Source organism: Nelumbo nucifera, chromosome 5 (assembly GCF_055504915.1).
Source record: "Nelumbo nucifera cultivar China Antique chromosome 5, China Antique-T2T, whole genome shotgun sequence".
NCBI classification, from domain to species: Eukaryota; Viridiplantae; Streptophyta; class Magnoliopsida; order Proteales; family Nelumbonaceae; genus Nelumbo; species Nelumbo nucifera.
The window spans coordinates 7272941-7290191 of NC_142653.1; the positions used below are offsets into that span (position 1 = coordinate 7272941).

Sequence of the window (17251 nt, forward strand, 5' to 3'; positions counted from 1 at the left end):
ATTCCAACAAAAATGAGAATAGAATTCCAATTCTAACCAACCAAACAGTGCCTAAACACTGAATCCTCTGCATATAGAACCAACAATCCCCCAATCACGTCAGCTTGACATGTGGGATTCTCGCGTATGGGCATGATGTGTTTCATGATTGACCCAATAATTACAACGTAGCTTTTGGATTTTGGGCTGGCCGAGGCCGACCTCCCAAGTCCCAAATATCACAAACTTGGGGGATGTTTGTTTGGTCGGAGGAAGAATTCATTTCCTGAAGCGTTTACAAAAATAATTCCCTTTTCTTTTACGCAAGCCGATCAAAACTAGAAAATGATGCGTTTGCCGGGAGTCGAACCCGGGTCTATTGCTTGGAAGGCAATTATCCTAACCGTTGGACTACAAACGCCTTTTCATTAGAATGGAAAATTAGAATATTTTAAAGAAGAAACTGTTCCGTCATCATATAAGGGTCTAATTCGGAACTCTGAAGGCCGAGAAAGCATTTCAGGAGTTCAATTTCCAGTAAGTAGCAGTAGCATGGAGACGGCGTCGTCACCACCAAAACCACCGCCGTCGCCGCCAACTGAATCTGAAGTTATCGAAAACGTTACCAACATTCTCACTTCCTCTCAAGCTTCCCTCCAATCCCTTTACCCATACATCCCCCACCTCACTCCATCTCTAATCTCATCCATCCTCTCGTCCGCTTCTCTTTATTCCCGTCCAAGTACTCTCTTATCATTCTTCAAATGGTGCCATTCTCACATTCCCAACTTCTCCCACCAGTCCAACTCCCTCCATTCCCTCCTCAAACTCCTTCCTTCTCTCTTCCACCACAACAAGTTTTCTGACGCCAAGTCCCTCCTCCTCTCTTTCATCGCTTCCGACCGCTTCCACCAGCTCCACCACTCCCTCCTCCACCCTCCTCGCTCCTTCCCTCCCCCTACCAAAGCTCTTCTTGACACCGCTGTTGGTGCTTACGTTCAATCGCAGAAGGTCCACCTTGCCGTTCAGATTTTCAAGAAGATGAAGCGTCTCCACCTCCGGCCCTCCCTCCTCACCTGCAATACTCTCCTCAATTCCTTGGTAAGATACCCATCTTCCCATTCAATTCCTATGTCCCAGGAGATTTTTAATGACGCCATCAGGCTAGGGGTTACCCCAAATACCAAGACTTTTAACATTATGATATATGGCTATTGCTCGCAATTTAGGTTTAAAGATGCAATGGAGTTGTTTAATCGGATGACGGTCCAGTTCAATTGCTTTCCCGATAATATTACATATAACACCATTTTAGATGCATTCTGCAAGAGGGGTCTCTTGAACGAGGCCCGAGATTTGCTTTCTGATATGAAGGATAGAGGACTCTCGCCCGATAGGAATACATACAATACCTTGGTGTGCGCATATTGTAGGTTGGGATGGTTGAAGGACGCAGTAAAAGCGTTTGAATTGATGACCCAGAGCAAATTTCTGCCAGATGTTTGGACTTATAACATGCTGATTAGTGGGTTCTGCAAGGAAGGTAAGATCGAAGAAGCTTTTAAGCTTAAGGATAAGATGGAGAATTTGAGGTTGCTGCCAGACGTCGTTACTTACAACACTTTGATTAATGGGTGTTTTGAGTGGAGAAACAGTTCTGAGGCATACAAGTTGCTCGAGGAAATGAGTGAGAAAGGGGTGAAGCAAAATGCTATCACCTATAATATAATGCTCAAAAGATTGTGTAAAGAAGGGGCCATGGAAGAAGCAAGCAACACCATTCGAAAAATGGAGCAAAATGGGTTTTCCCCAGATTGTGTTACTTACAATACTTTGATCCATGGCTACTGCAAAGCCGGTAATATGAGGGAAGCCTACATGATGATGGATGAGATGGCTCGGAAAGGTTTGAAGATGGATACTGTTACCCTAAATACTGTTCTGCACAACCTCTGTAAGGAGAATAAGCTAAGCAAGGCGTACGAGTTACTTGAAAGTGCAGTCAGAAGAGGATACACTCTTGATGAAGTTAGCTATGGCACTCTAATTACAGGGTGCTTCAAGGACGAGAACATTGATTTGGCTTTGAAGCTTTGGGATGAGATGAAGGAAAAAGAGATCCTTCCTAGTGTTGTTACCTATAATTCAGTTATCGGAGGCCTTTGCAAATTCGGAAAGACTGAGCAAGCACTAGCCAAGTTGAATGAGCTTATAGAGAGTGGGTTGGTTCCTGATGTAACTACCTACAACACTATCATTCATGGGTATTGCAGGGAAGGAAGTGTAGAGGAAGCTTTTCATTTCTACACCAAAATGGCCGAGGAATCATTCAAGCCGGATATTGTTACATGTAACATTCTTCTTCGTGCACTGTGCAAAGAACAGATGCTAGATAAAGCTCTTAAGTTCTTTAATTCGTGGATCTTAAAGGGCAAAGTTGTTGATGCTGTCACCTACAATACATTGATAACGTTCATGTGCAAAGAGAGGAAAATGGAACAAGCATTGAAGCTTCTTGCAGAAATGGAAGAGAAGGAATTGGGACCCGACCATTTCACATATAATGCCATTTTATGTGGGTTTACAGAGGCTGGCAGAACTGAAGATGCAAAGGAGTTTCTTTCAAAGATGATTGAAACAGGAAAATTACCTGATCAATCATCTGTCTCTGCATTAGAAAAAGTTGTTTCTGCAGGAGAGAAGGGGCAAGAGGTGGTAATTAGTGAAATTCCACAGGATCCTGATTCAAGTTCTGAAGATTATTCGAAGCACATAGATGACCTGTGTAATGAAGGGAAATACAAAGAAGCAAGGTGCATTTTGGAAGAATCAACGCGGAATGGTATTACAGTAAATAGATCCACTTATATCACTTTGATGGATGGGCTCATTAAGAGGCGTAAAGGCACATCAAAAGTTGCCCAATGAAGCAGGCTGGGATTGAAGGGTTCTCTTTTCCAGTGTCAAGCTGGGTCATCTTTGTCAACGTGTGACAGCAGATGTCAGCCATGTAACTAGAGAAGCAGTTCAGGTATACATTCTTTTCATCTTCCAATATGAAAGAAAATTAGTAGAACTTGTTTGGGTAACATTTTCTGTATATACATCCCCATAGTTTCCTATTTTGAGTGCTTTATTTTTTAATTATGTGGTATACTTTCTTGATTTCTCTAAAACAATTATTATACATGGATGGTGAACCAAGCCTATTTATGGTTCTTTTTCCATTATTATATCCAGAACAGATAGATAGATGGCCCCCAATAACAAAATCAGAGAAGGCCAACATAGGATCCTGTAAGAGGGTGAAAGTTCAGAAGTGATAGATGGAAAGAAGCTCTCAATACTGAAAAGGCCTATTCTTATCATGATACATGATCAATTCCCTACTAGCACAAGTTCTGAATGTTAAGAATAACACTATCCTGACTCCATATCCCATACCGATAGCATCATACTTACCATGCATTGGTGATAGATGAAACATATGGTATTGCTTAAAGCCCAAAACTATGTCTGATGAGACTGAATAAGGAAGGCAGAACCTATGGTGATGAACGTGCTGCATATTCAACATGGTCATGATTGGATTTATATACAAATGAATCTAATATCAACGCAAACACAATATCATGCAAGTTATAGCAGATTTTTTTTTTAAAGGCAGTAAAACTTGTTTTCTGGAGATGAGAGGAACCAAAGAATGCTTTCAGTTGAGTTTCCAACAATTGCTCCATGGCTTTTCTGCTTTTTCATACAACTCGGTTTCTGCTCTGAAATGATCACCTCAATGTCATGGATTCTGTGCTGGCTAGTGCAATGGCAAGGAAAGGTTTCTAAGGGAATACTCTTATACAATGGTTTTTCCTTTCCATCCTTTTCTTGGTGCTTGTTGGCCATTACAAGGTTTCAGGTTTATCTTCTCCATCTTTCACCTTTTTGATGGCATATTCCTTGTTATCTATCTATGTGCAGGGGTAAGGCTGCGTACATCTGTCCCTCTCCAGACCCCACATTAGTGGGAGCCTTGTGCACTGGGCTGCCCTTTTTATTCCTTGTTATCTATCTCCATTAAAAGCAAAAGGAACTTGTCATCTGGAGATAAAATCAGAGTTTTCTTTTTGATTAGCAACAAGTTAGAGTTTCTTACTGTCTTTTAATTTGCATGTTACATGTTTGTTTTGTTTCAAATTCATATAAATATGGTATATATAAAGAACAAGTGCAGATTTGCTTGATTGCATCCATTATTGAAAAGCATATTTCCCATTTTGCTTCCTGTTACTTCTTGTGCCAGAAACAGTTGAGCTTGATTAATTTGAGAGATGGTGTTCTTTTTTTTTTTTTGACAAAAGGTAATGTAATATTAATTCTGAAGAAATACATACACATGGAGGACAAAGAAGACTGCCTTCCCCACACAAACAACATCAGATGTCCCACAAACATTGACAACAGTACAACAGTTGAAGGACGTTTCATTTTTCAAGTGATGGAATGAGAAATGCTTTAAATGAGATTACAAAAGACTATGCGGCTTTATTGATAAAAAAAAAGACTATGCGGCTTTGTGCTTGTGGCTCTTAAGGAGCCAGCTCCAATTTACTTTTATTTATTTATTTGGTTAGACTGGCAATATATCTCAAGCATCAATTAAAACATGGTTTGTTTCTTTCGCTGTGTCCTTTGCCATTTGCAAGCTTAGTTTAATCAGTCAATATATCTCGACCTGCTTCTGCCTGTTGTAGTAATCAATACTACAGTTTTCCACTTATCAACTGGCTTATCCACAACATCTTCTCTTGGCATATTTTTGTAATTGTTATCTTTTAGATACACCCTTGCAACCATCAATCTGCAGGCATGACCAAATGATGATGATAATGATCCCTTGTACAGCTGGATGATGGTACCCCTCACTAAGTATCTCCTTCAAGTACTGGGTTGCCTCAGAGTAAAAGTGAAGCAACCACATTGGTTACCTATGGAAACCCCACTTTAGATAATTATTTGGAAAAGCTTTGGATTTGGATTAAAATACCTGATTTGATCTTTTGCCACGTCCACTTCTGGAAGCCAAAGGTTGCACCTAGAATGCCAACAGAAGCTTGCTTGCAAGGGACTTCTGTCTGGCCAGAAGTAAAATGGACTGGACTCGTATCTTCATTACAACAAGCCATCGTTCCTCGAGAACGAACATATCTGTCTAATGATGTGCGAGCAACCAAGTCATGGACTACACTCCAATCTTCTATGTTCCAAGAATCATGGATCCAGGCACATATTTTATAGTTTATGGAAAGAGAAAATTTGTAGTATGCATGTGACGTTAAAACTCCTCTAAAATCTTTTCTTTTTTTAAAAAAAAATTTGTTGATTTCTCTCACAAATGTTTTTTCATCCTTTTGTGGGAAGCCAGCTAAGGATGCCTTCAAATTGAATTTCCCTAACATTCATTTATTGTGAATCTTGTATAAATTTTCATTGTGAACTTTCACTTCTACATATTTATTTTGGTTTTCTATATCTTCATAGCCTCTTGAGAGAATCTGTAGTACTCTTATAAGTAGTGGATCTAAGTTGAACAAAATTTTAAGTTTTTTCCATTGTCATTTACTCTTGTTTTTCTTTTTCTTTTTTTGCATCTTGACCATAAAAAAGAGAATGCTATAAAAAACAAGAAAAGAGAATGTGTTTTGGACATATAGCAATGTTGAAATCAGAATAACCTTTTATATGTTCTTTCTGTAATATATTTTGAGGTAATGAAGATCGCTTGTTTGATACATTTAGATGAATCTGATCATGAAGTTTATTGTGATAGGTCCTCATTGGTTAGAAGGCATTTATCAGGGCCGTGGATGCTGTTGGTCCTTCAGGAGGCATGATTAAATGCATGGCATGCAAAGAATATCAAGGTTTCAGACGACAATTTGGGATAACATTTCATTATTTTTCTTGTTTATGGCAGGTATATGCTCCAGTCCACTCTATTTAGTTTATAAAACCATTTTCTATGCCTCTGCAGTTGAAAAATTTCTGAGTTTTTAGTGTGCTGTAAATTTTATACATTAAATGAAAGGGAGGGGGGACAAGAAAAACAAAACAATATACTTATCCTTGGTGTTCAAAAAGAAATAAAGTGCAGCATTCAAGCATGCATGTTTAACTGAATCCTATTCTTTCATCTAAATATTGCTGTCATTAACAGAAAACAAGGGCATTTTAGTTGATACAAATAGGGACTAAGGAGAATTTACTCTCGTATAAAGGAAAAGATTTTTGTATATTTTCATAATGTACTATCTGCTTTCTTATGCTATTGATAAAAGAAGAAGGGTAGTTTGTTTGCACTCATCCAGTCTTTTTGAAAGAAGCCAGCTAAATTTGCCATGTGAAACTTCAGAATTTGATGCCATTAAGTTGATTGTTTCCTGTAATAACTTTTCTTTTTATACAATGTGCCCTCTTCATCCACAATTTGTTGGTTCTTCGTGATATCTTAGTAATTTTGCAATTACCCCGTTGGATCTTCCTGTTTCCTACTTAAGTAATGTAAGACCAAATTGAATAAAAAATTTCATCTTTTTTACTTTTGAAAAAAAAATGCAGCTCTCAACTTGTTGCCCTCTTGTTATGTAAAAGTAGAAATTTGAAAAATCCATCAAAAAAAGTTGAAAATTGGAAAAATGAAATTAAATCAGGTGGACAAGGATCTAACTGACATGTCTATAATCCAATCAAATACGGGAAATACCAAACCTGCATGATTCAAAGGTAATTGCAGAAGAATTCCATGCCCTTGGGCTATTTATCACTAAAGTTAGCCTCTGACATGGAGTCTCAACGCTAATTGTAGACCATATCATTGATTTGTGACTGGATAGCAATTTTCATTGGTTACCCTTGTATATGCAATCCTAAAAATCCAAAACCATTATCAAAAACCTTTTGTAACCAGGCACTACTGCCCCTCCCCCTTGGGGGGAGGGTATGCAAGTTAATAGCTTGTTTTTCTCTGCCAAGTTGCATATTAGTTAGTTGGGGTTTCTGGAAACCATATTGAGTGAAATTATTTCATTTCCTCCTAATATTTGGGAGATGAACTCATGATCTAAACTTTCTGTATTACAGTGATGCTGATAAAATAGAAATGAAGGCATTTTAGGGTCTCAAGAAGTGAAACTATTTCAACCTTTTTTTTGTTAAAATACCAATACTGGAATTTTGTTTACAGCCATTGGGACCTGTTGACGCTGAGCTTCATTTACTCCTCCAAAGCCTTATCTTTGTCTTTATGGTTATGGATATTGAGATGATTTCATGGAGTGCAACTCTCAGACTTTTATTGGATGGTGCTGGTAGTTCCTTGGGTCTATGGAAAATTAGTAATTCTTTCAGGGAGATGGGATCATTGTCTTCCTAGAAGGGGTGCTTGGTGTTGTATCTTCTTTTTACTAGAACATCTTATTTAATGATAAAAATTTCTGATTGTGAATCCAGTCTACAATTCTACATGAACTGTGTCTGCCATATTCGTGGCAAGTTGTGATAATAGAGATAACAGAGTACTACTATGATAAGATTAGTTGATTAGTTTTGCTCTCAAAACCAAGTTACTGTAATGTTGGTGGTTTAAAGTAACAGTTGCCACTGTCTCCATTCACTGATCCGTGTCCATGCTGAAAAAAGTCTTGAAATAGGGAAGGCAGAATCACGTTAGCGTGCTCTTTGCATTACCTAATGTAAGGCATTAATTAAGTACTGGACAGACTAAAATCAGAATTATTTAGTCCAACAGAAAAGATGTGTCTGGGACCCTACAGTGGGCTTCGATCAAAGTAATTGTACTGCTCTGTCCTTTACCTCTTGAGCACCACCACCCAGTGGATGGCCATTGTTATTAATGTTGTTATTCATTTTTATTTTAGTGAATCTATCCAATGACTTTGGAAGTTAGGACGTTTCATCAAATTCTCCTTAACTATCATGCTTAAAACTTAGGAAGCTGATTTGTTTGTTGTTTAATATTTGCTCTTTGCCTATAAAATGGATTTCTACTTTGAGCTGAAAAGAGAAACATCTTTAAAATTTTTGAGTTAATAAAGAACTAGAAACTGTCTAGTGGTCCAGATTCAGATGACCCGTTTACATAAGTGAATAGGATTTGAATTTTAAAAAGTGCATCTGCTTAATAATCGGTGGATTGAATCACTGTGGAGCATTCATTCGATTGTTGCAAGCCGAAGGAGTTTAATGGCTTACTTCATACTCAGTTACTGATGTTTGGTAAGTGCTAAGATGCTACTCACACTGTTGCTAAATTTGCTATTAGTTGTAATGAAACCACTTTGTCATCCACTACTCCCAATTTTCTTGTGAACACGCTGTTATAGGAGTCTTTTCACTAGTATGGTTAATATGAGTTTTTTTTTTTTTTTTTGAAAGATAAAAGAACTATATTAACTAAGAATAGAAATAATAAAGTTCATTACATCTGGTACCCCATCCGGGTAATTATCAAAAGAAAAGGAGTTCTGGGAGTAAGTTTTGGCTATCTGAGCCACATTGTGAGCCGAGGTATTAAAGTTTCTATGTATATGATAAAACACCATGGAAAGACAAGAGGCTAGTTATTTGCTTGGTCGTCGACAAAAGCCCATGGCACGACCAATGGAGAGATGCTTTGTTCTGCAAAGCCTTGATCACTTGTTGGGAATCCGAGCATATTAGGAGGTTGACTTTCATCATCTGGATTGTGAGGGAGAATTTGCTCCTAGAGGCAGTTGAGATTGAAGTTGTCTCTTCTGGGAACACAGTCTGAGTAAATAAATTGTTAATACGTGCAATCAACCATTGGGTGGGGATTTGCCTGTCTTTGAAGCACTTTTCATTTTGGGCAAACCAGATATAATACAAGGCTATGGTATACCGATTACCGGCGTAGGACTTGAGTTATTATCATTTTATCTGGGAGAGTTCTGATTAACTCACATGCAATTTAGCCAAGAGGATTGAAGATAGCATTTATATTTAAGTTCTAGGGAGCTGCAAAAAGCACAACCTGTGTTTGAGGACAATCCAAGAACAAATGCTTGATTGTTTCCACCTCATTGTTATAGACCACACATCTTCGATCCTAAGAAGAGTCCAACACATGATCCCTGACTGGGAGGAAATTTTGATTTATCCTCCATATGAACATTTGGTAGTGAGGAGCTATCGGGAGATTCCATATCCATTTAAGACAAAGTTTAAAATTATCATTTGGCGCTCTTTGGGAAGGAAAGAGTAGGCCTGTTTTGTGGAAAAAATTCCTGAAGGAGGTGTCTACACCCAATACTTTGAGTTTTCCTCTTATGGCAAAATGGAAGTAAAGAGTTGCATTGCAAGAACCCTGAGAAATCACATCTGAGACTGACAGATTTCGAATACCTGATGGGGAAGGCTGCTCTAGCATTTGAAACCTATTCCTAGTTTGAATCCAGGGGACTTGGGGCAGTGGAGTTCCAGAAAAACGAGCTAGACGAGCTAATGGAGTATGGGAAGAGATTATTATTCTTCAAATATCTTGACTTCCATATTTGAGCCCAAACTTGTGTTGCTCATTGAGATATCTCCAAGCAAGTTTCTTGAGGAGAGCTTGATTAACCAGTTTGATTCTCCTGAGTCCTAGCCCTCTCATGTTTCTTGGTTGAGATAGTTTGTCCCGAGCACACCAACAAAAGGGGTGAGGATTAGATTTGGATCTAGACCACCAAAAATCTCTCATTAGTTTATCGATCTCATTAGTGGTCTTCTTGGGAAATTTGGCCACACTCATGGCATGGATTGGGATTGATTGAAGGACAGGTTGAATAAGAATCCGCTTTCCTGCCTGACTAAGGGCCTACGTTTTCCACTTATTTAGTTTGGTCTTAATATTCTCCAACAGAGGACAACTGGGAATGCTCATTTCACCTAGTCGCACATTAGGAACATCTCATATATTTCCCGATGTGCGGCTGGATGAATGTGGCCAGTAATGTGTTGTGGTCAGCAGATTCGGATCTATTAATATTATCAAGTGATTGAGCTTTTAAAAAATATTTGATCAAGAGTCAAGACCCGAGTTATGGCTTATTTATTTTATATTTATATGATTTATTCTATAAAGTCAAAGAATAATTAATATATTTATATGTTTCTAATTTTTATTTGTTTTAAAGATGGTACAACTAACTTGGATTAAATAAAAAAAATCTGACAGGATTCCAATCCAATTTGAGACTCTTTGGATCCGTTCATTGAATTTGGAGTTGAGTTTTTGATAATTGGACCAGACTCAAACGTGGCTGGATAGAATCCAACTCGATTATAGCTCTACTCCACACACATACGCATACACAAAAAGGTGCCATTATAAGTTTATAACCCTCTTTTCTATGGGATCAATACCAAGTGTTTGGTGTTTGATCAAGCACCTCTATATTTGGGGACGCTGAGTGACTATCTCAGCTATTGATTCATTGGCTTATTTATATATCCTTATTTTCATAAAATTTGATAGCTTAAGCTGGTTTTTCACCTTACAGGTTGGTGGAATTTTTCATTTGTGGAACAACTTTTTATTAAGGGGGTATTTTAGGTATTAACAACAATATATGAAGAGTAGAGTAATGGATAATGGATGATGAGTAGTGATTTTGCATTCTTTGCGCTGTCATTTGATGGGATGGGGGCGTCTCTATAGTTCTCTTATTCTCTATAGTCAGGGGTAGTTTTAGGCATTAGCAGCAAAGCCAAGGGAGATTTTAGATAATTCCGTCTATCCTTGAACAGGGTATTGATCTAAAATTCTTGGTATTGAACAGTAATATTGCATCGGTAAGTTTTGATTTAAAATTGTGTCAGATTGAAATCTCTCTGTCCATTGGGTTAGTTTGAAAAGAGTACAAATGCAAATATGTACAATGCAAATACATGCAAAATAATACAAAATATAAGGTTATGCACTCTACACATTTGCATTTGTATTCCTTCCAAACTAAGCCTTAATGAACAACTCAGGCGAGATCGAGGCAAAACAAAGGTTTGCGAATTGGCAAAGTTTGGTCAATTGACATGAAGAAGAGGGAGTTTGGACTTTGAAAACATTATAATATTTTATTGTAACTGCAAAATTTGTCAAACATTTTTTTTTATTCCTATTGAATCAAAAGAATAACAGGACCTACTGGCCAGTTTAAGAATGTTTCGTTATGCCTAGATTTTAACGTCGAGCATTGTTTCTTGAGAAACTCCAGGAGTTGTCACCTTGAAGCTTTGAACCAAAGAGGAATTCATGGAGGGATGAGTAATAGTTACAACATAATCCCCATGGAAGAGCGAGGTCTCGAAGTAGCCATTGCTGTCCGTCAAGCCGGCCAAGGATGCATGAGTCCACTCACCTATCAGCTTGTCCACAACATTGCCTGTGGGAAGATTTTTAAAATTGTTATCCGTCAAACACATTCGGCGACACTGCTCTGGGTACGGCCATGCCCCCCAGATGACGATCCCCTTTATGGCAGGGTGAGAGTGTGCCTCTCTCAGGATTTCTTCCAAGTATTTTGCCTGCACGGACAACCCAAATCTTTGATTAGCTCGTATCATTTAGAAATTAGAACTGTGGTCTTGCCTTACCTTGGTATGTCCCACAAACACACAAGCACAGACACAGACACATCCTCATGAATGCTTTTCTGCAATCTTACATTCATCAACATTACCTGATTTGGGCCGCCCTCCACATCCAACTCTGTGATCCAAATGGGCAGCTTTGTAGCGGCAAGAGTATCAAGAGCAGATCTCATGTAAGCAATATCTGGGGTATTGAAATGGCCCTGGAGCCCGATTCCTAGTGGGATCCTTCCCCCTGCGTAGGACTGAATTTCCTTCAGTTTCTGAATGTACTTGGCGGGTGACGACGTCCCGTCCCTGCTGTCTTCTATTGTATTGTACTCATTCAAAAACATGATTGCTCTGTCATCGAGCTGGTGTGCCTTCTTATAGAAAGCTGCTGATGCGTTCCGACCCAACCTATCCTCGAAGAAGGAAAAATGGAGGTTCTCATTAACAACATCCCATGCAATAACCTGCCCTTTGTATCTTGACATAATGGAGTTGATCCTCTTCCATGCGGCCTGATTGAGTTGGCTATACGATAGCTTGGGTACCCACCATGGTTGATATTTGGGATCATCCCAGAAGACATTGTGGCCTCGCACTCTGATTCCGTTCTTTCTGGTAAATTGGAGCATGGCATCAGCTACCGAGTAGTTTTCCTTGCCGGGAGAGTTCTCTGTGCTGTACCACTTCATCTCGTTTTCGAAGGTGGTCACCGTGAACCTGGACGTGAACCATTTCTGATACGTAGGATTGTGGAGGATAGTCTGAGCAATGGCAGCACCAAATGGGAAGCTTGGCTTTTTCAGATGAATGGAGATTTGGGCACCGGTTAAGGTTTTTCCAGATGAGTCAACCGCTTGAAATTTCACCTTCCTTTTACGTGTCTGCAACATGAATCAATTCATCAGAATTATAATACAACATAGCAAATACCCCAGAGAAATTAACCTGTTTTATTTGTTTTGACAACTCTTTTACCTTCTCAATGCTTTGCTCTTGGTGAGCTCTCCACTGCTCAATGGTAAATGGTTGTAACGAGACACTGTCTACCCATATATCCACCGTTTTGTTTTCGCTCTGAAGACGAGATATGGGAAATTGTAAGAAATTTTAGACTAAAGATTTGATCATAGAAAGGAAACAGGAAAGACTCGTTCATTTCATTCAACTCGTAAACAAAACTATGATAAATTAGTAACATTCAACTTGACCAAAAAGAAAACAATTAATCAGAACCAGAGCTGATCTGATCAGTCTTATGTCCATATAAAGAACTGACAAAAGTACCTCAAAATAGAGTTCAGCCGGGCCTGAAGAGTTAGCAGTTAGGCCACCTTTAAGCATGGACCAGCAGCCAGACTCGGTTATGACTGCACCAGCATGTTTATAACCAGTTTTTGTTTTGAAAACAGCTCTCACTGGTACTTTTCCTTGACTCACTTGTATCCATGCTAATATAAGAAAACAAGCAAATACATGTACAATGTTTTTCATTAGATACAAACCCTTTTTCAGTGTTTGTTTTTATTGGGCTCTGTCATTTTATCAAACATTACCAGATAAGGTGTAAAGATTCCCCTTGCGCAAGTAAAACTTCTGTGAGATACTATCATGTGGTTGTTTCCTGCTATGAGCGACGATGAAGCTGTTGCCTCCTTCTGACACTCTTTGTTCAATCTTTGCACTCCCAAAGATAGACCATCCTCTCAAACCATGATTGAACTCTGGGTTAACAATGATACCTCCTTCGTATTGAGGTCTGTGAGGTTCTACTAGACACTGAAAATTTTGGATAAAAGATGAAAGGAAACAAATATTAGAAAACATTAATTGTTTGCAAAACAAAATGCCTGTGAATTCATGTTACAAAAAGCATGCCTCAATGCTTGCCGAATAGTCATAGGATAAACCTTCTGCAATGGACCCTGTAACCACAAAGAAACAGTATATGCAGTAAGTACAAAAGATGAATTTCAACTAACGTAACCTAGGTCTGGATGGTGAAAGAAAGGAGCTACACTTCTCTGTAAATTGATGGGATTGAGGAGAAATATGGGTTATTGGAACTTGGAAGGCTTAGATCAAATGCATTATTTTTTGCATGTAAGAGTCGGCCCACCGGCCCACTTTGTTTGAGCCTGTATGTCTATTCTAGGTCAACGACACTGGACCTATCCAGTTTGTTTTTCTCTCATGTAAGGCCCAGTCCATTTTTGTTTTTGCCTGCATAAAAGGCCTTATCCTGGCTCAAAGAGGCTGGATCTAGGCTACTTAGGATCACTCCGGATTTGCTACTCATAAATTGTTCTCACATCTCTGAACCATGTATTAGAAACATCTCCCCATGAATGATAAGGGAGATATTCCCAATGCACAACTGTAATGTCCCATGAGCAGCAGATCTGAACCCACTTAGAGATCATATCAGCACCCCACAGCATACTGTATGGGGTACGGATGTTAACTCCAACAATAGATCCTGCCAGAGAACATCTGCTGCTGCTGCTACTGCTGAAGCAACACTCCCTTGCCACTCCCAAATGAAACATGGACAGGGCAGCCATAAAAACATCAAGTGATTTGCTTTTTTGATTTCCATTGTTGGCATGTAGGGGAATTCACATCAGTGACCAAAGAGTGCGCCCCACAGCACATCCCAACCGTGCACTAGGAACATCTCCCAATGACAAGTACAGGAGAAGTTTCCAATACATGTTGAGATGTACATGTAGGGCGTCAATGTGAACTCTTATGTTTCATTAGTGGGTGACAAGGGACTCCAGTTTGCTGCCTACAAGAAAACTACTCACAATAATGACAATATACTTCATCAAGAACATTTTTCCAAGAATGATAATATACAATTACAGAAATATTCCTGATGTGTGGCTGATATACATGTCTTATGGGTAGATGTGGCAGAAATCTATGACATGCCTAGCCTGGTTTGTTAGTAGAAGACCCAGATCCACCACTTGGGGTTGGATAAGTTGTGGCTCAAATCAGATCTTAAGAGCTGGCTGATGCGAGTGCGAGGACAAATTGGAAAAGAAGAATGCCAATCGGACAGTTAGAACCATCTGATCAGTAGTGATTTTGGGGGCCCATTTCATGAATGCATTCATGCGGAGTGGTGACGGATGGTGTTAGCATTTCTTTCTTACGTAGCATATCAAGACCTAGTCACCCATTAATTCAAAAACAACTGCAATTCTATATTTGCAGAGAAGCTAAGCTACGTACTTGGCAAGATTTATATATAGTGATATTAACAAACCTGTAAGAAGAAGAAGAAGAAGGCAAAACAGGAATAGAAGCAGATTTTTTCCTCCATCAGTAGCACCCTCCATTGTCTCCTTTCAGTGCCCTGAAACTGATTTGAAGCAGTAATTCAAATAGATCCAACTATTAGTTCTTGTCTGACAAACTGACGAACACAAAACCTAAGAAGACACATAAAGGGATAGATGAATAGCTATTGGAGAACAGCCTGTGGACAGAGGGAGCTCGGTTGCATACGACTATCTATAGGAGATGCCTATGAGTGATTTGGAAAAAAAAAGTTGGAAATTAATGGGGAATTAATGATCTTTCCCAAATTGGTTTCTAATTATCTTTTCTTCATTGAGCCAGTTACTGCATTAATCCTTATTCATTAAAGGATTAAGTCTCTAAACTTCAAGACGAGTAGGGATCATGTAAGCACATTTAGTGAGCACACTCAATAAGCACTCAATGCTTGCATGGCTTCCCACTCCAAGTGGACGGTTCATCGCAGAGTTATTTATGACAGCACCCTGGGCACATCCATGGACAGCACCATTTTACGCAAACAAAACTGTGGTAGCATAAAGGCATATCCCACCAAGGATGCAAATCATGGATTCATGTAGGATAATGCAAAGTGCAAATTTGAGCATGTGTGAATTGCAAATTGGAGTAGACGGAATTAGGTTCGAATTGCAAAGTGGAGAAGAATGTGAATTAGATAAAATGTGAAATAGGGTTCAACTATGATGCCAGAATTATTTGATACCGGAAAAACTTACAACCAATCAACCAGTATCATAAAGTAGGAAAATCAGGTGGGTTTAAACCAAAATTCACTAAGGGTTGTGATTGATCAAAACCTTTCTGGTATGATTTCTTTCCGGCATCATAGGTCATTTTCCTTGTGAAAAATGATTGAAGAAAGGTAGCAAGCATGTATGTAAATGAATATAAATAATAATAAGGCAGAATTCCCGATCAGTATCCTGTACTTTAGCTCAAGTGACACTTTGGTCCCCAAACTTTAAAATGTGATAATTCAGTACCTGTCGTTAATCATCTGTTATGTGACATTTGAAAAGTCAAAAATGCCTTTCGTATGCCATTTAATTTTCTTTATCAACCATCCAAACATTGACAAAAAACTTAACAATCCCAAATCCTAGATTCTTCTAAACAGTTGCCAACTTTTTTGAATAGACGGGACTAGGATTTGGGACTGCTCAGTTTTTTATCAATGTTTGGATGATTGATAAAGAGAATTAAATGGAATTTGAAGGGCTTTTTTGACTTTTCAAATGTCACTTAACGGATGATTATCGGATTGGTTAATGGCAGGTACTGGATTGTCACATTTTAAAAGTTCAGATATTGAATTGTCGCATTTTAAAGTTCAGGGACCAAATTGTCACTCAAGCCAAAGTACAAGAAATTTTTCCTAATAATAAATTATCAACATCAAGCAAAATCACTATGTAAGTAAAGGGAAGTATTTGGTTTCGGGCAAGTCTTTTAAACTATCCTTGCGTTTTAGGAAATAGACTAAAACTTCCCTTGATATTTGTAAAATCTCATAGAATATCCCTAGTTTTTTTTTTAACAATTGACGCCACCTTTAAATATTAAAGAAAAAATATTGAAAATATCTATTTTGTCATGTCATGCCTTTGACAGTGTGGCAGTAGCAAAGAAAAAGAAAAAGGGTAAAAATTTTCAATATGTCTATTATGGCTCAGTTTTGAAGGAGTATAAATACAAATACATAGAGTGCAAAATCTTGTATTTTGTATTATTTTGTATGTATTTGTACTCTTTCCAAACTGAGCCTAAGGCTGTATTTGTTTGCAATGCAAATAAATTTGTATTGATACAAAACCATGACAGTACAAATGATTTCAGTGTAAATTTTGACCTATTTTTGTTTTAAATTTTATCTTATTTTGTTTGATTGCAATATAAATGAAGTAAATTAAGACACGAAGTAGAATAAAGTAAAATCCAAAACAAAATTAAATAATAATTTGCATTTCCATACATTTATACTGATACAAATAAAATTGCACTGCAACCAAACACAGCCTAAAGCTCAATGAAAGAGAAAGCAAGCATCCATGTTTGTTTAAAAATTTCAGATTTCTAGAAGTGTTTGGTATGAGCAATAGCTAACTTTTTGGTTTATTTCATCTGCACTGTTCACCCATCTCTACAACAACCAACTCTGTTTCAACCAATAGATCTTGTCTTTACAAGTACACTGGACCATGGGCACCCAAAGCGAATGGATAGCGCTTGATTTTTTTACAATGAGCTTCAAGGATTGTTGCCAGTTTTCATGGTGATGATGATAAAGCTC

The 17251-nt window shown here is 38.3% G+C and overlaps 2 protein-coding genes and 1 non-coding gene across 5 annotated transcripts; 1 reads left to right on the plus strand and 2 right to left on the minus strand.

Moving 5' to 3' along the window:
- Positions 1-328: 328 nt before the first annotated feature.
- On the minus strand, positions 329-400 carry TRNAG-UCC (transfer RNA glycine (anticodon UCC)). The gene has a single exon. It is a non-coding gene; the product is annotated as a tRNA-Gly (tRNA).
- A 76-nt stretch (positions 401-476) lies between these two features.
- LOC104608342 (Pentatricopeptide repeat (PPR) superfamily protein) lies at positions 477-11401 on the plus strand. 3 transcript variants are annotated; one of them, XM_019199634.2, is made up of 3 exons: positions 477-3010; positions 5804-5950; positions 11265-11401. In XM_019199634.2, the coding sequence occupies exon 1, from the start codon at positions 532-534 to the stop codon at positions 2905-2907; it is 2376 nt and encodes a 791-aa protein (XP_019055179.1). In that variant the 5' UTR covers positions 477-531; the 3' UTR covers positions 2908-3010; positions 5804-5950; positions 11265-11401. The 3 variants fall into 3 exon arrangements, with proteins under 3 accessions (XP_019055179.1, XP_010272610.1, XP_010272603.1); XM_010274308.3 differs by lacking the exon at positions 11265-11401 and adding an exon at positions 7114-7645; XM_010274301.3 differs by lacking the exon at positions 11265-11401 and adding an exon at positions 7217-7645.
- Positions 9079-13470, minus strand: LOC104609786 (endo-1,4-beta-xylanase 5-like). Its single transcript, XM_010276178.3, has 5 exons — positions 13185-13470; positions 12916-13079; positions 12607-12705; positions 11730-12512; positions 9079-11574 (listed from the first exon to the last, which is right to left on the minus strand). The coding sequence occupies exons 1-5, from the start codon at positions 13453-13455 to the stop codon at positions 11224-11226; spliced, it is 1668 nt and encodes a 555-aa protein (XP_010274480.2). The 5' UTR covers positions 13456-13470; the 3' UTR covers positions 9079-11223.
- Between the last annotated feature and the right edge of the window lie 3781 nt (positions 13471-17251).